The sequence below is a fragment of the Macrobrachium nipponense genome, chromosome 20 (assembly GCF_015104395.2).
Source record: "Macrobrachium nipponense isolate FS-2020 chromosome 20, ASM1510439v2, whole genome shotgun sequence".
In the NCBI taxonomy this organism is placed as follows: domain Eukaryota; kingdom Metazoa; phylum Arthropoda; class Malacostraca; order Decapoda; family Palaemonidae; genus Macrobrachium; species Macrobrachium nipponense.
Window position 1 is genome coordinate 24,402,105 of NC_061089.1, and position 26,472 is coordinate 24,428,576.

General features: G+C 38.7%; 1 protein-coding gene across 12 annotated transcripts in view; it reads right to left on the bottom strand.

Moving 5' to 3' along the window:
• The window catches only part of LOC135223587 (protein sickie-like), a 244,161-nt gene that overhangs the window by 47,000 nt on the left and 170,689 nt on the right, over positions 1 to 26,472 (bottom strand). For 10 of the 12 annotated variants that reach the window (XM_064262191.1, XM_064262163.1, XM_064262200.1 and 7 more), the window contains exons 4-10: positions 25,675 to 25,801; positions 23,123 to 23,236; positions 20,760 to 21,876; positions 20,476 to 20,632; positions 20,084 to 20,215; positions 18,943 to 19,132; positions 15,967 to 16,218 (exon numbers count right to left, since the gene is read on the bottom strand). In XM_064262191.1, coding sequence (XP_064118261.1) covers positions 15,967 to 16,218; positions 18,943 to 19,132; positions 20,084 to 20,215; positions 20,476 to 20,632; positions 20,760 to 21,876; positions 23,123 to 23,236; positions 25,675 to 25,801 — 2,089 coding nt within the window. The remainder of the gene's footprint in view (positions 1 to 15,966; positions 16,219 to 18,942; positions 19,133 to 20,083; positions 20,216 to 20,475; positions 20,633 to 20,759; positions 21,877 to 23,122; positions 23,237 to 25,674; positions 25,802 to 26,472) is intronic. The other 2 variants (XM_064262181.1, XM_064262210.1) reach the window with 2 other exon arrangements.

Sequence of the window (26,472 nt, forward strand, 5' to 3'; positions counted from 1 at the left end):
ATTTAACAGCTAAATTTAACAAATCAATCAATAATACCAAAATGTGCACTAGTTTCAAGAACTGAAGTTATAGTAAAAGAAAGCATCCTTTCCAAACAATTAATATGTTTGAATAAATTATTAAATCAATTCACAGACATCGTTGAGCATTCACGATGCATTATAAAATGTATTAACTTTCATGGTAAGACAACGTCCCAGAAAATACCTCCACCGAGACAAATCCGAGACGCGAACAAAATCCTGCCACTAAGAAATTCATGATAAGGTATTGGTGTCCGTGCAATATTGGCAGGTCTCAGAAATATCTTGTTCGCAGTATGCCGTGACACACTGCATAAAAAAAATTATTCAAAAGCAAGGAAAATTCATCACGAAACATGTCGTGTTTCAAACGTAAAATACAGTTTGTAGATGTCACGTAAAAGGCCCTCAAAGCCTCCGAACATACATTTTTACATATTTCTATTTTTACAGTTTTGGCATTCTGGCATTTGTATGTTTCCCAGGCTCTTGCTGAATGTCAATACATGGATGTCACTTTATCATACAGGTCAAAATTCTTCCAATAGTCAGTGTTTGCTCTCGTAGTTGGAGTTCTTCCTGAGAGAGAGAGAGAGAGAGAGAGAGAGAGAGAGAGAGAGAGAGAGAGAGAGAGAGAGAGAGAGAGAGACTTGAAATAATAAAAAAAATACGAAACGAACGAGACAGCCAATGTTACTGTATCAAATAAGTAGTCTTGATTCTTTTTCCTCGCTCTATCTAAGGAGAGCCAATCTTGTCTTATTTGTGGTAGTGGAGTTCGGGGTGAAACATCACAATATGTATTTTTTTTATGGGGTAGGAATAAAAGACAAGAAGGTGGAAGAGTCTGCTAACACTCTTTCTCAGATCTTTGTGATAACTTATCACGTATGAAGTGCACTATGAACACAATCAGTGGAAACTTGCACATTGCCGAGTTGATATTTTATAGCTATCTTTTTAAGAAGTAAAACCTAATAAACATCATGAGCATATTAATTTAAATGAGAATGAAATAAAGTACGTCTCATTAAAAATCTAAGAATCAATTTTGTCTTTCAACTGATGTTCCTGTAACTGGAAATACTGTTTGGGAGTGTATCTGCGGGCTGCTCTATGAGCAAGAGCCCGTTCTGGCATAATTCCAGCTTAATCTTCAACAACGGGAGTGTTTTAAAATGTTCATTTTCTGCTTGCCTGGGGACTCCCAAAGTGTTCGAAGGATCCTCCAGGAGAGACTTTGGGGAGTGATTACGGGGCTTTATAACTAAGCCCTGGGACACCGGAATCTTTCAGTTTTTTTTAAATTTTCCTCAGGATATTTATTGCCACTTACTGAAATGACTTTAATGATACTAAAAAGCTGTTTCAATCTCACAGCAGTGATTTAAACCATAACAAATTATAGTCCGTAATATATTCAAGGAAAATAACGCAACAGGTTCTGCTTTTGGTTGGCAATGACATGCAATTTCGTCATTATTATTTTACTGGACAACTTTTAGCCAACTTCCTTTCCTAATTGATACCTAACAAAACATCCGCCAGTATTCTGCTAAATATTCTCTTAAACTAGCGACTATTCTACCGTACTTTCAGAATGTTAAAATTAAGGATATCTAAATGTCTTTTCTCTATGAACCCAAATTTGGCAAAATACGCCTCATCTTGTGGCAGTGGTTCATGGTCTTCTTATTTTTTTTAACATTCAGTATAATTATAGCCTTCAATATTACGTGATAACTTGGACATACTTGTCTTTCACCTTCTGGGGTACGAAATTTAAACGTTTAAACACAGATTTTGTATGCGTAGTATGTCCACAAATTAATCATCACCAGCATTTTATTTAAAACTAATAGACTGCTTGAATTTGGAATAATACTCTTAAAATCTTTAAACGGTTTTAGGCTATCTGTTGTCTTCCGTAATTATGTTTACTTCTCAATTAAGCCACAGGCACAATAACACAGCCCCATACATCACGGACAATATCAAGAGAACATTTCATTTAGTGTCACATAACGAAAACTAAACCCAAGACACGAACATTACTGACTAACATTAAACTAACACCGAAATTGCTTTTCACTTCCGTATGAATGAATGACTGTCATTACCGGCAGTGCCTTACTTTTTCTCGGTAGTTTGCCAAATAAGCATTTTTTAAAATCCAAACCCCTTCAATTGAACCAACATACAGAGGCATGCTTTTCAGTCAATGAAAATAAGAAAAAAACATAAAATGCACGAGTAGAACAAATAACCTACGACACAATTTACGTAGAGGAAATAGTGAAAATAACCAACGACAATACACACACTAGGACTCTACCACCACTGAGTGAAAAACAACACACAAACCATCATTTATCTACTGCAGTGGACATCAACAGTGCCAGTGAAGAGTTAGACGTGATTTCCAAAGATGACAAATCGCTAGAGAAAAAGGAAGCAGTTATAAACTATGCCTACAAAGCACACCACTAACTACGCATTGCTTAGTTAAGATCACGGCTCGCGTACTGCTGCGCGCTCTTGTTTACTTTAGTTGATGGAAGAAAATATTATACAAACTAAACATCTACGCTCCATCTTTATTTCGCAAGACAAAGAGACCTTTACAAGTACAACAACGAAAAACTTTCAAAAGGTTCTGAGTTCAAGTGTTATTTAAATGCATGGAGTTTATCAGTCACAGAAACACTTATGACAATGAGGGTGAAAGAAAATAGTGCTGGGGTGAAGAGGGGAGAGGGGTCAAATAATGATGCCAGTCTATGGTGTAAAAAGATTTCCGTTTCATAAATAATAAGGAACACAGAGGTGGGCAATCACCATGACATCACAACATCGCGTCAACCACTATCACAACAGAGGGTGGAGGGCAAGTGAGTGTGGATCGGCCACTGCACTTCCATGACACTTGGAATAACAACAAGCCGAAAACTTGGAATGCGGGGCAGTAACGTGTTCCCGATTCCCGAATGGCAAGAACCACTGGGTTTGGCCTGGCCAGTTCGGGGTTGCCTCTCGCCCAGCTGGTCGGCGTTGCCACTTCTCGGTAAACTGACATTATCTGCACTTTTCTCCTCTTTTTCACTAATTAAGTCGATATTTGCCCATAATGTCTCACGATTCCATTACAGACACATGTCACTTAGCCTTACGTTCTATTTTGATAATACAAATTGTCCTGACACCTCGGTTATTCAAATAAAGACTCTTTCAAGTATGGGCTTGGACCTGCCGTGGATTCATATTGATTCCCAGATCACAGTTGCCGGTTACCTCAACGTACCGACTCACCTTGCAATATTTATTTCTGAAAAGATTCTCCTTCCCTTTCTTGTATTTAACCTTACTTTACACAGAAATGCCGATCGAACAGTATTGAAAAACGTGTTTCCCTAATACAGAAAAGGCGAGAATATTAATCCTCAACTGGCGCCTTTATTCACGTGCGTAGGTGCCACGTTTACACCCGTGTGAGCCTCTCCTGGAGGATTCTTGGGTCGGGTGTGTCATACGGATACCATACAAAACACAACATAATTCATGACATGTCGGCACATAAAAGAGTTTATGTCACATAAAATACCAAACATCTGGCATAAAATAATGAACTTTCAGGCGAGTCTAGAATTCTTGAACGCCGTGGAACCAAACATGCTTATAAAATAAATTAAAACTAAAGTGAAATCAAAATGCCTTCGATAACAAAAGCGATCTCATGGGTCAGATATGTAGAGATGCAGTTGCAACAGGCGGCGAGACACCAAAGGAGAGATGAACGTGGCAGACCACTGACAAAAACAATGAAAGTGAACGGGGTGGCACATTTCCCAAGCATGCAAAGGCTTTTTTCTAAAATATTATAATATATTATATATATATATATATATATATATATATATTATATATAGATATATTATATATATACAAAATCCGTAAAAGAACGTTTCATACTAGCCTTTGTACCAATTTCATAAAAAGCTCTGGTGGAGAATCTTGGAAACAATTTTTGTCATAGTTTTCCTTAGGTAGGGGGTTGCAAGTAGCGGGCCTTTTCTATCACATGAAAAATCTTCTGAAAACAATGCATTCGTCTGCCCGGAAGTCTGTCTAATGCAAATACCGATTTGTATATAACGGAGGGACACAAAGAAAACGAAAATTCGAATCAATATTTTCCTTGCACCTCTCGGTTAATTGGCGAGTGCGTGAGCGCAAGTGGGAGACGCCAAGAATACAAAAGAAACTAAGATAAGATAAATAGTGTAGAAACAGCTCAGTCTTTTATATAATTCTAAATGCCATAATAAACCAAAAAATTTTGACAATGGTATACGTAACGACTCCAAGAAAGAATTCTAAATAACCCAATTCACGGTAACGTCATGACCATCACTATCACTAGCAACAAAAATAACTAACAGCATCAAAAATCCATCGTTAAATAAACTAACCTAAAGTTACGAACAATGTTTACCTAAACCACTCTCTTCATTTCTATACTTATCGTGCTTTCATAAAAGCAAAAGCAACCTGCAACAGTCGTAAGCACAACTGCTGAGAGGAGCTATCTTCTAAGGCAAACTGATTCCCTTATAATAAACTCTGCTCTTCTCGATGCCCCAAAAGGCTGTTTGGGTAAAAAGCGAGCAAAAACTAAGTGCAGCCGGTGACACGCGAATTGAAATCTCGGATATTAAGAAGAGAAATGAAGAATTTCAAAAGGTGAACGGGTACAAAAACGCGACATCCCCTTGAAATCACAACGACTGGGGCTCCTGGTAGTCGCTGCTTGAGGAAAGCTCGGTTTGAACCCTCTGTATCCTCGGAATGTTTAGACATCTAATCCACATGATACAATCCACCGAGACAACGCGCTGCAAGACATTTATGCCTTTAATGACCTCTAAGCAGTTCATTAATTTCGGATATCGAATACCATTAACTGCGTGGGAGAGGCCCCAGTAGCAGCAAGACTCATAGGATCGAAATTCGCTGAGGAAAACGGTAATGAACAGCAATAACTTGAAAGAAGAACCTATCTTGCTACAGAGAGAGAGAGAGAGAGAGAGAGAGAGAGAGAGAGAGAGAGAGAGAGAGAGAGAGAGGTGGGGCGGGGGAGGGTTGGCGAATCATACAATTTCTTGCGCATTTGTATATTAGGGAAGGTCACGTTCAATTTGACAAGGGGGTGGGGGAGGACACTTGGGTGTTAAATATCCTTAGGGAAATTATGTTCAAAAATATGTTGACAATCATTTCCATAATTCAACCTGAAATGATTATATGGAGCATTAGCTGACATAATCCTAAAACAAAACTACAACGAAAAACAGGAGACTTATCGCGGTTCACTCAGCATTTCAACACCACGTACATCGAGATATGAACATGGCCTATAACTACATCCATCAAGCTACCATGGCAACGAACTGGTTGGTTAGTCTGGTTAAGGGCGAAAGTTTAGAATATTACGGCGAAATAAGCGTAGCCGAACTTGAAACACGCCACCCGCCTTCCACCATACGACGTTACTCATAAATGTCTGTGATCTATGTCATTCATCGTCTTAAATTTACTAGGTGACACATACACCAGGGTAACCTAAAAAAATTCGAAGTTTCTCTATCGTTACTTTCCTTTGCAATGGTGAGGTGAAATTCTTTTTTATGAAATAATGAGAATTTTCCAGTGGAAGAAAATACACGCCCACAAATGCATACCCAATCTCTTGGCCAGAATATGTCTTGCCGCCTTCCACTGCCCCATAAATCATAATCCCTGAATCGACGACAAATGAAAGCACCTGCTGAGTTAGTCCGTAGAGCAAATACGACAAAGGGCTTCAATAAATATATCAGTCACGCTCACTGAGTTTCGGAGGGCAAACAGAATATAATTTGACACGTCTCTGAATAGGATTAGCAATATGATAGGGCGATCCTTACATCCCTTTTCATCCAAGGGACGAATCGATCACTAAAGGGACGGGAACACTCTAATTTCCTCTTCAATTTCGAGTTAACACTTGCTAAAATTCGAGTCAAGGGCTCTATGATATACCAAAATGTAGTCACTGAGAGAGAGAGAGAGAGAGAGAGAGAGATGGAGGAAGGGGAAGAGAGAGACGAGAGAGAGAAGGGGGAGAGAAGGAGAGAGAGAGAGAGAGAGAGATTTAAGCAGGCTTAATGTAAATCCGTCGGAGCCATCTCCTGATGATCCTGCTTTATTGCGTCCTTGGTGACAAATCTCTCTATAGACGTGGCATCAATACCCCGTCGCTTTTTCTCTTACAACCGATAATCGAAATTGCAGGAGGAACCCATGATCACCAACCGGGTATTTTATCACTTTATTGCGATGTTAAGGCAGATTAATTGTGGATGATTTACTAAACACATGATTGGTATATAGTAAATCATGACCAATATGCAAACCTGTCATTAGTACCAATTTTGTTTCGAAGAACTCTTACAAGCAACACGTGTCATACTAACAGTTGCTTCAGAAAATGTTCGGTGTTCATTAAATTCTAAAAATTCATTCGTTACTACTTACAAATACACTACTTAATTTTTTGTTTATCATCGTGTTGAGTAAAGGACTAATTTACCTTACAATCAGAATTGCCCACACTTTGTTTTCATTTCGCGTCTTTCCTTGAAGTGCTCATTCGTTTCCTTTGAAGGATGGCACGTTTTGCATCTTGAAAGAAAGCCACAAACGCCTGTTAAAAACATTCCACTTCCACCCCTCACTGCACATGCCAAGTTTTCAGACTTCGTCCCGAATGCCGGAACCATTTTCCATAACCTCCACAAAGGAGAGAATCGACCATTCTTGCTCCTCCGCCCCCCCCCCCCCCCCCCAAAAAAAAAAAAAAAATATCCCACCGCATTTCCACAGTGAAATAGGATCCACAACTACCACCATCCCCCACCTGTCTCCTCGAACAGCAGACCTTTGTGTCCGACAGACAGAAAATTTGTCACGGCACAGAAGGCCTTGGCAAGTAGCCGATTGCAACTGGAAATGTTAATTACGTTCCACAAAGAAGTGTCGATGTCCTGATACTGAGAAATGTCTCCTGGCAGTGAATGGTCTCTGCTTCCCTTCCTTTACTGCAGGGTATTCGCTTCCACTCTCCTCACCGGCATCAATTCCAATAAACATTCCGTTAATTTGTTCACCCATGGCTCACGGAGGAAACAAAGGGGAATAATGCAAAACTAGTCATATATCAAGAAGCGAGGGAGGGAAAAGTTAACGGTCAATGCAAGGTGAAAGGAGTATGAAACAATGAGAGAGAGAGAGAGAGAGAGAGAGAGAGAGAGAGAGAGAGAGAGAGAGAGAGAGAGAGAGAGAGAGGAGATTTTCGATCGAATACCGTTATTTAAAGCTATATGCCCCTTTAATAAGAAATGTCTTTTGAACGTCCATAATGAAATGTGGTCACGATGTAGTGCACTCATATCAACAAATACCTTTTTTTAGATACAAGACTTCAGTATATAAAAACAAACAATATTAATCTCATTTTAATTCCTGAACCGATATACGCGCGAAACAAACTTGCGTTTCAACCTTTCCCGCACCAAGAACCACTACTTTCTACCTTCCATACAATTCACCCGGAGGACATAACCCTTAGTACATCATACAACAACTTCAGACGGAGTTCACCAACCCTCCAAACGGCTGTCTGGGGGAAGGAGAGGGGGGGTGGGGAGGGGTTCTGTGAAGCAAGAAGGGATAATCAATCATAGTGGCGACTTATTAACTCCCCCAGGTGACTCACTGTCATATATGGTGACGTCATGCACTATCAAGGAAATTCAGAACTACATAATTTCCTCAGAACCTTGAAATGCACTTAAGGGTATAATACTAAGTTATAACTTTCAATAAAGTATATGAGAAAATGTAGAGCGATCAATATCACTATCGTAACATTCCATGCAACAGTTTCCAGACAACACTGCAATATGCAAGAACTTAGTGGCGCTGTATACCCATTTTACTTGGAGACTGCTACACGAGTGTATTTGCAAGTAACAGTTACTGCTACTTGTCACCCTTTTTATCTACATGGTCCTAATCTCGTGCTAAAAGCAAATACTTCGCGATTAGGCCTATGTGACCCAACCATGAAAGTGTTGAAACGGAAAGGATGCAAACCTTGCAAGAAGAAAGTCTAAAATTAAGAATTTTAAAAACCTAAAAACGTCTCTCATTTACAAATATAAGAAATATGAATGATAACCTGGAAGCTTTCCTTGATGCATATAAGAAGAAGACAGGCCAGCCTTGTAAAATTTCATTAACCAAAGATGGTAAGCACAAGGAGTTTCGTTAACTGTTGCGGACTGAAATCCCCAAAACTCTTATAAATTCCATTCGAAAACAAATCTTGAAGTCTCTCCAACGTCACATTTCCTATCCGCTGATAAGTGTAATACAACTTCGATCATTTTCTTAGTACCAGTAATTAATTTTTTAAAATTCAAATTAATTTCTTTATCAAGACACTGGAATAACGGTTGGTTCAACAAATTCCAAGAAAGGAGAGCATTTTTGCAAATGAAAAGTGCAACAAATACGATTGGGTACGGCATCTAAATCAGTCTTACCAAAACCTTAACTCAGAGGGCTCACGTTATATTCGCTATCATTTCACCGTAAAACAAAGAAAATTACTAGAAATATTAAACTAGTAATTTAGGATTAAGGAAAATAACTTATTCGTGAACAAAAAAAAATTAATATTGGAAAAAAAGTAAACTATATTTTCACCTTCTTTGTTTGTTCCCTGGATCAGGTAAAAATGATCTAAATAATTACGACACAATCATCTTCAAATAGTCATTCTAATATGCATGAAGGAAGTCGACAGAGAGACTAGAACTGTGACCCAGTCACAAACCCTTTCCCCTAACATCGAACATTAAAACAAATATTGCACTGGATAAATAGAATGAAGCTCCGAAGAAGTATTCCTTGTATAGAAAACTGAGATATGAAAACGCACATTACTGAATATTTACCCGAAATTTTGATACACATTTGCTTTCAAATGACAGAGAACATGTTATTTAAATTGCAGAATTACTGCTTACTAACAAAAGACGCCGAAAAGAATTAATAATAATAATAATAATAATAATAATAATAATAATAATAATATAATAATAATAATAATGAGTAAATGTTCTCAGTAAAAAATACAATTTACTGACAGGCAGGTAGAGCCGAAAGAATGAATCAACTGCAGAGTTCAGAAAACAACGTTAGAAGAGCGACTCCAAAGGGTTAGATTAATCCGGCCTCACGCAAGCAAAGGCCTTTACCCAAAGGTGGCAAGTAAGTACGGCTGAAGTCTTAAAGGGGATATGAAGCCTGGTGTGAACCTATAGGTTCGAACCAACCAACATAGAACGCAGGAAAATCAAGACAAAAGAGGTACTAACGGTCCATGGCGGAAAGTCACGGGGAAGACTCATGAACAGAAAATTATTAGCAATGGCGATCCTTTTATCGGAGAGTAAAAAGGCGTTAAGAAAATAAACCTTTACAGGAAAATGAAGCAATAGAAAACCTCTGAGAACGAAAATTCCCAAGACTGACAAGTTCAGCTCGAGCGGTGTTACAACACCGCGACAATCAATATGGCACATCTCTCACAATTTCTTAAGGATAAGAGTTACGCGTCTGAGAGCATTACATAAAGCTCTCCACGGCAACCGGGAAGAAGACTCCTGCTTCACACTGCAACTATACTTGTATGAAAGCAAATGAATTCATGCGAAGGAGGAGCCTATAAAAACGCTGTTCTGAGGTTATTAACCAGGAAATTTATGTAACAATAATGTATGAGAAAATGTGTTTAAATTTGGGCGTATTACCTACAGGAGTTAATACTCAAAATCAATGATCCGCAAAGGGACGTTGAACCTCAAGGTACAATTCATGAATAAAAAACAATTGATGAAAAGTTAACATCCAACTTAATGTCGTATTCACTGCGTTGATGACTTACATACAAAGGTATACGAGCAAGCGCACGTGGCTGCGTTTATGCTTGACCATCAAATATATAAATTAAATTAAATCTAAACTTTAAAGAAACCATACTTTCTAGGGATTTCAGTCTACAACTACTTGAAGTTGGCACAGATTGTCCCCAATTCCTTTAAAAGAACGCGAGGTATTTCACACATTCCAGGTTATTACACTCAATGACAACATGGGATGCATATGACCATCTAGACAGCTTATATGCCTTGCACTGAATTGAATTGGGACCTACGAGGTCATTCAGCGATAAAACGGAAAATCACAGTAAAAGGTTTGAAAGGTATGACAGGAGGAAAACCTTGCAGTTGCACTGTGAATCAATTGTTAGAAGAGGGTGGAGAGTAAGATGGATAAAAGAGAATATGAAAAGAGTTACAGTAAAAGGAACATAAGAGGTTGCAGCTAGGGGCCGAAGGCACGCTGCAAAGAACCTTAAGTAATGCCTACAGAACACCGTATGAGGTGCATCAGTCGGCACTAATCCCCCCATCCCCACCACAAAGGTTATAAGCCTTGTAGCTAGAGGAAGAAAATCTATCGTTCTTTTCATTATTCCTGATGGAAAGAAGGGTGTGTAGCAAATACTGGTAATGACCACCTTCCAAGAATTTAAGGGGAAAGTTATTCTTGAGGCCGAGAGAGAAGCTTAGTTATAAAACTGGAAGTCGTAAAATTCTTGACCTTCGGAAAAAAAAGAATAAACTTTGAACCTGAGTAGTCTATCAAATGTGTGTGTGTGTGAGAGAGAGAGAGAGAGAGAGAGAGAGAGAGAGAGAGAGAGAGAGAGAGAGAGAGAGAGAGAGAGAGAGAGAGAGAGAATGAAAATCTCTCCGTTAAGAAAGGTATCAAGGGTTCATTAGTGAAATGTGTAGAAAAGCAACCACAAACGAAATCTCACGTAAGGATTCCTAAAAAATGAGACAATTAACAATATGTACAGTATTGTTTCCAAAAGTTTTCATATTATAGTTATAAAGAGTTACAACAGCCATTTCATAAAAAATGACAGCGTACTAAGCAAAAAAAAAAAAAAAAAAAAAAAAAAAAAAAAAAAAAAACAAAAAAAAAAAAAAAAAAAAAAGAAAAAAAAGATGGGTAGTTGTAGAGATTCTGCGATGCGATAACCAGTTTAGTGGTGACTCAACTACCGACTTTTGTCTAGTGATCGACACGAGTCCCAAATATTCCAGCCAAACTTAATTATGTCTGATAATCAAAATATAAAAAGAAGCAAATAGGGAGGTTTCATTGTACCAATACAGTAATTCAGCCCTCAATTATTTCCCCAATGCTAACAAACCAATTTTTTTTCAAGAAAAGTGTAGTCTGGTGCATCCCTCCCTTTAAAACCCTGAATATCTTATGAGAATCTCTGACATTTGAAGCCAAAGGACTCGAAGGGACTTAACTCCAAGAGAACCAAAAGGGACGGAGGAAATTATTTTATGACATTTATCGTGTTAAAAGCAATGCAATGAGGCAGGGTAGGTTTTATCTTTCCCACTCCAAACTGTACTCTGGATAGGTTACATTCTGTAGGTACAGATGAAACACGTGGAATCTCCGGTAGGTACAAGAAAAAGGAATTGACACGAAGAGGCTATAAATAAATTGAAATGGAGAAAATAGCCACAGGAAATAGAACAATCACAGAACAACATGTGATTAATCTTATATTGTACGTACATTTACCGATGCATATCTCAGACGTATAGCCCAAATATACAGTTCGATAAAATGTGGGATAAAGGTCACAAGAAAACCTACATTTCAAAGCGTATGGAAAATGTTGGGCCATATACCTATGTCCAAAAATACCATGTGCTTACTTGCTCATATGCATGAACACATCACAATTTCAAGGCTGATTGAGTAGCGTATATGAAGTCTTCAAACATATCACAATAAGGAAGCATGATGATATGAGAGAGAGAGAGAGAGAGAGAGAGAGAGCGGGTTTGAGAGGCAGAGAGGAGAGAGAGAGAGAGAGAGGATGAAGGAGAGAGAGAGAGAGAGAGAGAGAGAGAGAGAGAGAGAGAGAGAAATGCCCAATGGTTAGGCAGCAACTTCGGATATAATACTAGGTCATGATTTGTCCCCTTACAAACTGAAACTCGTCAATGCATTTAGTGCGTATGTATATGTATACGATTGTATGAATATATGTATTTATGTATGCGCGTCAGTTCACCGCCTATAAAACATGGTTAACGAATGCTTTATAAACTTCCAAATTTTCATCAGCTTCATCCCAGAAGTGAACTGGTGCCTAGCGAAATAAACAGAAAGCACTTTCAAGCGCAGTAAATGGAGAGCTAGAGAAGAGAAGAGAAATATGGCCGGTCACATCAACAGAAGCAGAGAAGATCATAAACGACCACCACTACCATCACGAGGAAAGCCGCCTCCGGTTCATGATAAATCCATGGTGCATTTGTTTGTTTCATGGAGGGCAAAGCGAGAGCACGAGGTCACAACACGTTAAAGATGACAGACTTCCTCAGAAATCAACATCAAAGCCAACGCTTGGCCAAGTTGGGCATGACTTCCAAAAGAACAGCTTTTGATTCACTGATAAAGAAGACCCCGCAGAAGGTACCATAAGTGATTTATTCATTAACGCAACAATAACAACAATGCCTGTTTTTATATAAATAGTTATATAAATAGTTATCCCTTGGTAAATCATCCCGTGTTTTGGGGTGGATAATTTTTTATGAATAGTACCAACAAACACTGGGGGCTAAACTTCAAGTCCTCATGAAATACCCTGTTCAGTAAAACTTTTCACGTGTTCTGGAAACTGTCTCATCACTGTTATGCCCGGACAAAATATTTTTTCCTGTTAATAATACCGTTATATAATATCTACAGTGAAAAACATACCTTACAAAATAAGAATATAAATAAATTTCATAACGTGATATTGGAAATTTCTGGAGAATAATACTTTGTAACATAATACATTGTCATAAAAAAATCGGTAACATGCAGACTATTGATATAAACACTAAAATTTTTAGGAACTTAACAATTGTAGCTAAAAATTTTAATTAACCACCAAAGTACTCCTACTTTATGGCATATCTGGCTTCATTTTTTCGCTGAAAATTTCAAGTTTCATTAGTCTTCGTAATCCGCCGACTTTCGGTTTAATTACGTAGACACCAAATCCACCGAAATGGCAAGATCACAGCCCCACTCAGTCACGAGCGATGAAATTAATGTCAGCAACATGTCGAGTTATTGCCTGATTAACTTCACGTTGTTTCCCCCATCTGATTTTTTTTTTTTTTTTTTTTTGAACCCTCCAACAACAGGCTGAAACAATTTCCCTGAAAAGCCAGCGAGCGCAAATTTAACCATTTACCCCGAGGCAACCAGGCAGCAGAAGCAGCAGCAGCAGCAGTCGAGAGAGTAAATTATGCATGACATCTAAGGCTTTCGACGCTGCACTCAAAACCATTCTCTCTGCAAAGCAGATTAAAGCTTTCGATAAAAAATGGATGGATACACATTAGCCATAATGGATTCGGTGAAAAAGTCAGCGGTACAAACTGCAAGGAGAATGATATTTGGGTGCTTTTCTCTGCATATCCGAGTGACTTCCGGTGCTCCGCTCCGCTAAATAGAATAAATCTTTACAGGTAATGTACGAAATCTCGTTTCCACGTAATGACGTGAATGACAGCGATTGAGGGCGTCTTCGGTCGTCATTAAATCGATTTTCGCCGAGCACAACAATTAACAGTCTATGAATCATTCGTTTTTACCACAACGATATTTCCATTTTCAATCATCTGAATTTATTAACATAAATCTTACCTACGATGTTACATTATATTTAACATCGCAAAGGACGCTCGTGAGTTATTGCAAGGCCCAGCAATTTTATATAACACTCAGGCTGGATAGTAACGAGAAATCCCAGATTCAATTAATTGAGAAGCAGGCGAGACTTCCATCTAAAAAAAAAATCACATACCGTCCACATAATTTAAGTAGGATTAGTGAATAATGTAGTATGATATACGCGCTTGGAAAAATTGGTGAATTGTTTCAGCATCATAATCAACCTCAATTTTGAATAAAATTGTCGAATAGTGTACTACACGTTTTATCATGGGGACAATAAACTGCGTGCATGTATCTTTCATCTCTAGTGGAGAACTAAATCTCCATTTTCATCTCTTCCATTACCTTAATTACATTCATCATGTTCACACAATTAAAACATCTAACAATAACAATTCGTGAAAAAACTGCACTGTCAGTTTTATCATGTGAAAAAAAAAATCATCAACGTTCAAGCACTGTTAAATAATAACATTTCTTGATTCAGCACGGAAAGAGGTGACCGAGTCCTTAACGCTGTTTTAATCAAAATACGCAATCCAACTTTCACTCACAAGGTTTAAACAAGCTTGTGAAAGTAATAGAATAGTTACTTTTGAGTAAAAATCATTAGAATAAATCGATCCAAACTTTTGTAATGATGCCATTTTTAAAACTTTAAATGATGCCCAACATTATAACAAATGTGGGTGCATGTAATCTATCTTACAATAAATATCATTCATCATAAATTAACATAACGCACGAGTTATTTCCATTAAAAAACGAGGTCAATTTCAAATGAAAACACTGGAGACCCGGCGCCAACATGTCTTTGTAGCAACAGCAGAAATGGTCGGGTTTTCCCTGATAGACATCAATCCCTTCGACGGCGTTCTTCACTTATGTCAGACATCGCTGAAGCACAAATCAAATACTGACCTTAAAAGTTAGTCACGAAGATGCCTGTTTTTTTAGACTAACGGTAATTATTGGCTAATTCAGTAACCAACCTGAGTAACCTTCTAGACAATTTCTATGAAGGTGCAACATAAAAGCACACCTCAAATACACAAGGTCTGTTGAACAATATCCAATTATTCTAACACCAAACATTGATAACCATGCAAATTCAAACTTTGTATACGGTTACGAAAACAGGAAGTCACTCCAAGTAATACGAACATGGCTTCAAATGCTTTAAAAGCACACAAAAGCAAGCAAGCAGGCACTGATGCATTCACGGGTAACCAAACTTAACCAGAACAATACACCCATTTCACAACATGCATTCAATAAAACCGTTAGTGATAAAAAAAAATCACTTACATCTTGGCAAATCTGCAACAAAACATGTTAAGGACAATCTCTCACGATGTCAGCGTGTCCACAAACAGTTCAAAAAACAAGACGGGGAAGGGATGTCCACGTCAAAGCACAATCTGGTTGCCAGCAAAACACACGGGGCAACATTACTGCATTCTATTGCAGCATATAAATAACGTTAAAGAACAGGATACATTTCAATGCAGAAACAAGAAGACAATGGCTGTCCCAGACTGAGGCACAAGAAACTTTTTGCTCATTGCGACAAGCATCCTGTAGTTTCAAGGTCTTATCAGAACAAACAACCATTTCTTGCAACTTTTTCTGCCATTATGTCAACTTGGCAGCATTCTGCTTTCAGTCAAATGGGATTTGGGAGGAGTACTAGCCATAGACACACCACACCAAGTTTGAGCTCAATCAAATGCAGTCTTGGTCTCCCTCTCCCTTCACTCACGTGGGGTTAGCTAGGTACAAATGACGTGGTAAAGTATGGACGCGTGTTAGTGAAACGCACGCACGCACGCACACGCAACAGTTGATGGGAGTACGAAAGAAACGGAGAGAGCAACAGGAAAGGGGTGACACAACCAGGGGGGAAAGGGGGGCTAGAAATGCAACAAACTCGCTTCTTTCCTCCCCTCGTATCTCTCCCTCGTTCTTTCTCTCCCAACACATGCTTGACCAACTCACCCTCTGGTCGCTTCATCTCTACCCCCTTCCTCTTCCACTGGACGAGCCACAGCTAGTTTGCTTTCATCGCAATTAAATATATCTTCCTCGTCTCCCTCTTCATCGTCATCCCCTTCGTCTTCGTCTTCGTCACCTTTCTGGGTAGTCTTGTAATCGTCATCCAAGTAATCATCCTCGTCGTAATGGCGATGTTCGGAAGATGTGGTTGAAGGGGAGAGAGAAGATAACTCCAATTCGTTTTCTATGCCGCTGCTACTTCACCACGTAGGTACCACGAAAGCAAACACTCAGAGATAGAAACATGGGAAGTGCAAGTGGTGGTAGTGACCAAGAAAAGAGAAATTAAACAATTCAGTGACGTACTGTAAAAGTGACACTAAATATTAGCCATTAGTGCACAGGAAATAAAAGTGAACATTTTTGCACATTAAGAGCTACACAACTACAAACAGATGCTATTCTATTGAATGTTAGAGAAGAAAATACTGTTAACATACCCGCCCAACCCTCGTAAAATGCACAAAGAATTCAACAAAATACGTGCAAGGCACAAAGACAGAAATTAATAAATCAACTTATGATTTCATCTAAACATAGCATGCATATTTCCATAGCCATGTTTAGAGAATGGCGACTGGAAGATGCTTAAGAGCTAAGGAACATCCAACAGCAAGCAAAAATCAATAGGAACAAGATACTGGTCCCAATGAAACCGGTAAACATTAACTCATGCAATGAACACGACTTGCAACAAAACACATTATAATGTTCTTGAACTCTTGTGATGCCAAGACTGTAAAGCACCTATCTACACGCTCCATCGCAAAGCACTTAGGCGCATGTAATAAGGTCAAAGACATTGAAGGTAAAGGAAACAAACAAAATTATGAAAATGCCACCAAGTGGCCGCAGCCTTATAAGTTCATTAGATTTAATATTAATTCGTTATTAGGCCTCAGCTCTGTTCCTTGATAAGGTTTCTGATGGTCATCTAAACTTCCTGCCACATTGTTACATCCTGCAAATTTGCCTTCCTGAACTTTGGTCTAAAAACTATTACATTTCATGTAAAAAGAATGAATAAAGAAACTAACATTTACTCAATAAAAACGCGGGAATACACCCGTCCTCCTTCATCATCAAATTTACCTTTTTGTACAACAGGAAGCACCACATGGCTAAAACTAAGTTGAGCACAGGAAATTTTCTTTATCGTTTATAGGCATATGAAACGATATGATTTGTACAGATGCTCATCACAGTTCCCAGTTATTGATGTAAGACAGAAAATGACCTAACTAGACCGACGAGACGGTAGATATCACCAAGTGAGACATGAAAACCACCCTGTTCCCAAATCCCAATCATGAGAGCGTGGATGAGTCATGAGTGCGTCAGGCCCCCGCCCCCTACCCCAAAAACCACCAGACCACCTACAAAGGACAGGGGTGGGAGGGATATAGGGAAGAGAAGGGGGAGGGACCAACACCCAAATCAATATTTGGGACCCGTTTTCTCTGATTCAAAGAGACACCTGCCATAAAAGAAAATGGAATTTTTCAATCGACATCGAAAACTATCGTGAGTGTTTACACAGGTAACGTGGGCGGGTTGGGTCAATTTTCTGCTTTTGTCATTTAACTAAGCAAACTGGGACCATACTCTTGTGACTTGATTGCAATCGGCATTTTTATTTAATTTCAATGTTTCTGAACTAGTCCTTTTAGGAGCCAGGTGGTTTTACTTCATGAAATGGGTATTTTCATTAAAAAAAGAAATGGCAATACTCCTGTGTGTGATGGTTTTGTACCCTTTACAATAAACTTCAATTTAATTTGTAGCGATAAAATATAGCAGCGACTGGCAGACAATGGATGGTCTTACGTGAAATGCTAGCGATACAGGAAGTAAAATAATATGTGACAAGCGTTTGAATAGCTAATATATTCTAAAACATTTATTAAATTAAGGAAACACCTAAAAGAAAGAAAGAAAGAAAAAAGAAGCAATCGCAACCTACACAACAAGGGATTCTCAGAGGAAGCTGACAGAATTAAATTAAAAGGTAATTACGAGAACCGCCTAATACCATTCTTATAATAATCTCATTATGGCCTACACGATCATTAAAATCTTTCAGAAATAATAGAACCTTTTATATTCTGGAAAGCCATTACAGAAGGATCAAGTGATTTCTAACCGAGAGCAGTCTGCTCTAATAAGGACGAAAATAGTTCCTATTAGTTAGTCTACAACCCCCAAAGTCTTTGGACAATCTTAAATATTCACACACACACGTAAATGGAAACTATTTAAAGACACCTACAAAAGGGGAGTAAAATGCTGAGTATTGTCAAGTAAAAAAAGATTATTTTCGGGTACATGCATACATTCTCAAACGACTAAGAGTAACAAACTGATAAAACCATCTCCCGTTGGGTACAGTCGACTGGAATAATTATTCCAACAAAAAATAACAGGCAAAAATAGGTAAGACAAAAGAAAATCCCGCAACCATTCCATAAACTTACACAAAACACAAAATATGTGATGTCAAGAAACGAAAAAACCGAGCAAAATCGTTCTCGTCCTCGACAGAAATATCAATGTCAAGGTAGAACAAGCAAGCACAGCGATACCTTCCACTCACATATAGTGAAGTATGGATAGTTTTCAATACCATGCTGACTAGTAAGTACCTAAATCTAACCTTGCACAGCACTGGCTCCAAACAGCAATGTCAGGACAGACTAAAACAAATTATACGAAAGGTGATCGAGAGCTATTTTTGACGTCCTTTTCTTAGGCTGATCGAAAAATTGTGACTTGGCCAGTAACATAACAAGCACTGAATTTTCCAAAGGTAGCATCAGCAAACAAACATACACACGCACAGACGGTAACACGTGATCATAACAGCAAATTTCATACTGCAACGTAAGCACCAGCATCCAAAACATCGTGTTCTGTACTTACCTATCGTCGTGGATGAAGTGCTGAACTTTATTCATACTCTCATGCACTTGACGCATGCCTTCCTTGAAGCGCTGGTTCAGGCGGTGGGCATAGAGCGATGCCCCACCTTCACTCAAGTACCCGTCCAAATCAGACGAGTTACCGGACTTGTAACCAACATTTCGCAAGACGTCTCCATCTGACATGTAGCCTTTGGAGGATGAGAAGAATGAGAAAATCAGTGAATGACATAACCCGATTAACTGATATAATGCTTGAAACGAAAAACTCACTTCAATAACTAGGACTTGTGGGACAGACCTGATTTAAAATATTATTTTAAATGAACAAAATTATATATCACTGTTATAACGGAAATATGACTGCATATACAGACAATTCAACCGTATCTTCAAAAAGTGGAAAATGTTTCAGTCGTTCAGCGAAGTATACACAATCACCTTTCCGCATTGGCGCTAATGAACACTACGAACCTTACGTGATTCCTTACAAAAACAGTCAGACCTTAATATTATTATAATAAACTTTGTCTAACTTTTGAAAAGAAAATCAGATATTGAGAAAGGCGTGCACAGTTCCTGACTTTAGGAAAAACATCAAATTAAATCTTTTTCAAGTTACGAAACTAACACTTCAAATGTTGAACATCGCCAAATTAATTTTTTTTTTTTTTTTTTTTTTTTTGCCTCATGTCCTAACTGAGCTAAGGGCAGCACGATTCTTAAGAAACCTTGGAAAATAATTTAAAGCTCATTTCTCACCATTTGGAAAACTGTCTCACTAACCCTAAACACGCTCGAAGAGTCGTTCCACTTGAATTCTAAACATTCTAATGACAGATTTCGTAGACAAAATTTGGTTGCTGACTTATCTGATATGCCTTGTTTTATTATTCTTGTCAAGATATCTATTTGCATAGATATCTTGACAAGAATTAAACATGTCACGAACTTTCGCATTATGGTTACTAGTTAGGAAATTTGAAACCAAAATTACTGAAAAGGATTAAAAAGCATAGCATTTCTACACTGTTGATTAAGCCTTACATACAGAATATTTCCATACAGTACGGCTATGCAATGAAATACTTTTGTTAGTTACACCTAAAACCAAACACCACTCAAATTAGTCTCAAGCTTACCATTTGTGAGTTCAACGCTTTCCAAATCACTGTAGTCTGCGTCAATGATTTGGTTTGTTCCAGGAGGACGCTTAAGGTGAGGTCCAAGTCGCATGCCTTTTTGAGGCACTGTGTTTGCACTGTCTTGCAAAGCTGTAAAGAAAACCAATGCAAAACCATTATATTGCATGACAAAGGCCTAGAAATGAGTAAGGGTAACATAACATCTAACACCACGTTACTTATTTTTCAAATAAAATATAAACAGGCTTTCAGTATAAAAAATTACAAGCGCTTCCAGACAGAAATATTTAAACCATCAGAAGCTTCCTTAGCACCAGTCGTTGCATATGGGTTTGCTTTGAATACGAAGCTTAGTTATTAACACCTACAGAAAATAAATCAGATTTTACCTAATCGTGACACATGAACAGAGGGAGGTACAGTGCGAGCTTGATGTAAACCTAAACCCCTGATGTAGCCGTACTGAGACGCTCTGACTAAGGGTTGCATAGGCTTGATATTCAATATAACTTCGTCTCCTTCTTCACCATCGTGTTTTTCGTCGACCTGTGGGGAGTGAAAGATTTACAGATAATGTCAGTTACCGATGAACGATTAGATTTGTTACATAACAAAGGTTCTGTTCTTTTTTTTTCATCAATCATGTATACAAGCAACGTGCACTCATTTTTACCTTTCTTATTTGAGCTTTGAAATCGGAGACACTGTCATCTTCAGAACTCGTAGGCTTGTAAATGACAGAGGAGTTTCCGGAAGAATTACTATTGCTGTGGCCACTATTGCTTTGGGAAGACTCACTAATATTTGATCCAGACTCAGAAGGAGTGACTAACTCCTTCTCTCGAGTATTGGGCATGGGACTTACTAACGCCACGGTGATACCTGTGGCGGAATCCTCCCTACGACCCAATTGTTTCTGGCGGGGCAGGGAACCCTTGGGGTCTCGACCAGAATCTTGAGCAGGATGCCCATCCGATCCAACGGGAGTGACAGCAGCTCTAGGAGTGCCACTGGCTCCAGTCATGACCACTTTCTGCTGCGTTCCCGAGGAACCGTGTCTGACCATCTTGTTATTGTAGTCTTTGGTCTGACTGGGGCTGTTGACGTTGGGAGAAGGGGAGTTTGGAATACTGGCCGCTGTGCGCTCAGGCGGCATCACCTTTGTCTGTCCTTTCACATGAGCCGTTGGCTTTGGTATGCCAGTGCCAGGCGCCCCTGGAGGCAACGGGCTGCCTGGTGTAGTAGCCGTGACATGTTCATTATTCATTTGCATATTATTATTATTATTCAACGACTGATGATCTGAGGGTGGTATCTGAGCATGCTGCTGAAGCTGCTGCTGCTGCTGCAGCTGCAGCTGTGGGTGGTGATTTTTATGGGCGTTCTCCTTTGGAGGCAGCGCCGGTGGAATCTGAGAGTCACCATAATCGGGTCCAGGCACAGATGGGGCCGATGCCACCCTTGCCTCTTTGCTTTCCTCCTGGTGAATGGGCGGTGCCAATTCTTGGCGCGAACGATTCCCGCCATCCAGCTCCAGCGTCAGCTTCTCACTCTTCTTGTTCCCCGATGAACGCTCCTCCCTTCCACCACCACCTCCTCCAATCCCACCTCCTCCTCCACTCCCTCCTCGCTCCCTGTTCTCACCCCGTTCAGCCCTTGGGTCACGGTGAGCTTTGTGGCCACCACGCGGTGACGCCCTTGAACTTTCCCGGTCTTCCCGCTCCTTCTCCTTTCTGGAAGACTTGGGCGACTCTTTGCCTTCCTTTCCACCCGATTTCGAAAACTTCGATCTGGAAATAGAATCAACGAGAAATGAACACGGTGCCTGGGAAAGACAGATGCTTGATCTACTACATCAGAGTTAGTGATAGTATGAAAAACCCAAGAAATACTACGCCAGTAGAATTTTTTTCCACTGGAAAACACAAGAATATGTGGGCAAAGCGCAGCAGAAAAGCAGATTCATACAACAAAGTTTGCTTAATCTAGGAAGTGCAGCCATCTTAAGTTATTTGTAACGCCTTGCAGCTGTATATTCAAAGAGAGAGAACAGAATATAGAATTAGCCCAAAGGCCAAGTACTGGGACCTGTGAGGTCATTCAGCGATGAATCGGAAGTTCACAGTAAAAGGTTTGAGAGGTGTAATAGGAAGAAGAAGAAGAAGAAGAAGAAGAAGAAGAAGAAGAGAGAGAGAGAGAGAGAGAGAGAGAGAGAGAGAGAGAGAGAGAGAGAGAGAGAGAGAGAGAGAGCAGGCATACATTCCAGGAGAGGTAGTAGTGATGACTGTAAATATGATTAGGATAATATATACTTTTTATTACTTTTGAGTCAAAATGAACCCATATGATTTTCGTTTCATTAATGGAACATAATAATATATCAAATTAAAGGTAAACGTTTTTCCACGTGGCTGAAATAAATATCATCCACTTGACTGTTTGGGACGTAAAAGATATAAAAATCAGGTAAAACAGAAACCTATTAATACGCCCTTTTAATAATAACAATATTTTTCCAGAACTTGCAAATAATTCATTTTAAAATACATTCTACCAGAAAAGAAAAGAATTAACTGACTTGCTTCATGCTTTTTATGAAAGACAGATTCATTTATATGCAATGAGGAAAAACAGAAAACTACAGAATCAACTTTGAAGCTACAAAAATAAAGACAGGAAAAAATAGTTCTATTAGAAGACACCATCATCAGGAGAGGAGAAAGACCTAAGATTGAAACATTCAATAGTAAAATTCATCCCAAAAGAGAGAACATGAATAGGGAAATCAGTGAGGACATCATTCATAGAAAATTAGAAGCAAAGCAACGCATAGACAAACCATCTACAGTTTTCTAGTACATCACATCAACTAAAGGGAGAACATGCTAAAAATACCGATAAACAAATCTAACAAATAACCGCACAGGTAAAAGGACAAGCAGCACTGCATGAAACGTAAGACAAAAGACCCAGAGGAAGATCAGAAGACAAGAGCGAAGCCTCCGGGGGCCCAGCAGCATTCCTGGCTCACTATACCTGATGCCTCTCAACCCCTGAGGTTTTGACTGAGCGGGTGCTGCTGGCTGCGAGGGGTGCTGGTCGGCGTGGCTCGTTGGTTCGCTACTACTGCTGCTTGTGCTCACAGGGAGGCTGTGCAACGTACAATGGGTCACCCGTGTTAGTATCGCAGACACAACACAGACAAACATGATACGAAAAAATTGGGGAGGGGATACGAAAACAACGCTAGAACTCGGCAGTGACACACGAGCAGGCATCATTAGTACTTTTATAGTTATATGTTATTTTATGCTTTCACTAAGATTTTATAAACCTACCATACATCTTGGCTTCATTTACAGGAACCGATTAAAGTGAACACAAACTTCAATGGCAAAGCGATGTGTCACTGCTTCGTTTTAAAATAAGATAAAAGGAAGGAAACAGTTCACAAAAATAATCAACTATGCAATAAAAAAAAAGTTCCATAAAGAAGACAGTTTATGTGTTTGCATAGGAATGGTATCCTTGCTAATTCTGCATTGTCTACAGATGGCGTTTTCACACCAGGTATGGCAGCGCAGGCCAGTATTTTCAATGCATTACATTTTCAAAATCTTGAATAAGAGATTTCATAAACTAAAACATTTAAAAAGACAAACCATTCATCGTTGAATGTCATCGTTGAACGTTCCACACTGCATAATAAGTACCTCTTTCTCACAGTCTTACGGCACATATGGTGGTAAGAAGGCATATGGTGTAAAACCGAACGAATACATGAATAATTCATCAGCACTAAATAAAATTGTGCGTAAAATGTGATTGCATACTCTTGCCAATCAAATACTAATATATTTCCGAGCTTCAGGCCAGACCGCTATACTAATTGAAGTTACTTGAGTGAGAAACAGTTAAAACACCGATGGTTGGACGAAAATTTTATAAACATCGAAAAGAGTTTAAGTATTTTTTGTTTGCCAAATTTATAAATACCCTAACCTGAATGGACGTACATTTGCATTTAATGTCAGAACCAAGAATGATATGGAATTACAAAACACAAACCATTCAAAGCAAAGAGTAACCACAGTAAAAACTATTAAAAATTCTACTGGTATGATTAATGTGCAGTTCATCCATAATATAGCCGTTGAAATGTCCTTTTGACTTCTTGTATTGTTTATTCTGAAGTGTTTGTTTGCATCTGACTAAATCTTTATTTGTCCATTTTACAACTGAAGAGGCATGTTGAAAAAAAGAAGCGAAAGCTCCAGCTGTCTCAGTTGTTCAAATTACGTAAATATAATGTCTTTCAGCCATCATCAGTTTTAATATTTCACAGACATGATTGGCTAAAACTCCTCAGACATACGTGCTTCACGTTGCGTGGCCTTCAGTTTCCTAACACCGCTCCTTAAACTCAAAGTGCGTAACCGCTGGCAATCATAAAGCTGTCCCTTTCCCAGAGGAAATGACGTTCGGGTAACATCTGCTCGTGATCAGCGATGATGACCATACAGCATTCTTAACATGGTCACCGCAAGGAAGATTGCACAGGCATAGGAACTAAGGTACCTGACTTCTCTACAAACAAACAATGCCGGGCTCTCTCTCTCTCTCTCTCTCTCTCTCTCTCTCTCATACACAAGACAGGTACAAGCGAAAAGGTGCTCATAAAAATAATGGTGGAACATCAAGTGCCGACCAACACATGTGCACATGCTAAACCATTAATAAAAATACATTAAGCCACTTAAAATTTCAAATTAAAATAACACCTCTCTCTCTCGGAACTAATTCAGTAACATATTGAATTAAATTTTATTCAGTTGTAATTCTACAACCATTCAATTTATCTACCATTTAGTTTTTAGCAAGTGCCTTCCACACGATTAGAAAATCTTGAAATTCGCCAATAATTTTATAAGCAGTGATTTAAAACAACACATTAGAAATTGACATTATATTCATGTGCTGTGGCATGGCTTAAATTCAAAGATAATTTACCTATATTTTGCCATATGTGATCAGATTCTTTCCAGAATTGACATTTATTCGGGAATAATCAATCATTCGTAATATACTACAATCTTAAACCATTAATTACTCATGCACTGAAGCCATTACGTGTAAGTATAATGCTCCATTTATTTCTCGGACAGCTCAGGCCTCCAACCATTGCAATTGTATTTCCAAAAATTAAGTTATGGGGAAAATAAAAACACTGCCGTACAGAGGACATTATAACTAGGTATTTGTTCTTTCTTAGAATATGAATGTTAATATTGATACTGATAGTATTATCAACGAGACCAAGACGTACCCGTTATTTTCATTATTATATGTTCAGTTGCTACCTAACTACTCCATCATCAACTATAAATGAACAAGAACGGGTGCTTTGCAATTTGCCTATGATCATCATCATCATTCGGTTAAAATAAAGCACATCAAGACGGCAACATTAATAGGGAGCACGTTGTCGGGAGTTTAGGGGAACATCAGGAGCAGCACAGCAGCAAAAGAAATACGAAATCGAAATAAAAAAAAAAGGGGGGAAAAGAATCATTTGCGAACCAGGCTACCTTTGATGTGGCGGAAGTGGAGGCGGCTTTGCGTCCGAGCAGAGGCTGGTTGAAGAATCCGATCGCTCCGACTTGGCGCTGCTGAAACCACTGCTGCTGCTCGTCCTTTTGCTCACTCCGCTGCTGCCTGCGGACGGACGGACAAAGACACGTTCAAATTCATCCAGGAATTATAAAATTTAGGTATGCCTACTGTAGAGATAAGCTACCCAACGATTACAGAAAGAATTGTACATACTATTAGTAAACGTCTGTCTGAAAATGCTTTAAATTTTCTCATTTGTGTTCCATACGGTTAAGCAAGAACCTTAAAGGTGCAGCTATCATCCATGGCTTCTCTCCAAGAAACAAGCAAAACGGAAAGAAAAGCATGACTTTCAAATATTCACCTCATAACAAAATAAATCAATAGATAAACAAGAATTTTAAAAGTTTCCTTACGTTCATGAGAAAAACATTCACACTCAAAAATCTGTTGTGCTACGGATTTAATATCTAACTTAAAAATTCTCATATGTAAACATTTCATTACGAAGTCCTTTGAAACAACACCAAAACAAAGATTAAAATTGCATGAGAACAAAAACAGCAGCAAAGAAGTTCAATGACTAAATAAGCCTCAGAAGTCGAGTCATGTACTGTGACATGTTCCTACTTTTCATTACTTAATTATTAGTGCAATTAAATGACCAAGATATAATCATCAACAGTATTATCGCAACGGTATCTTATTATGCCAAATCTGTAGTTCAATTCACAAAAAATAACATAAAATTTAATCACTGATGTATGAAAACA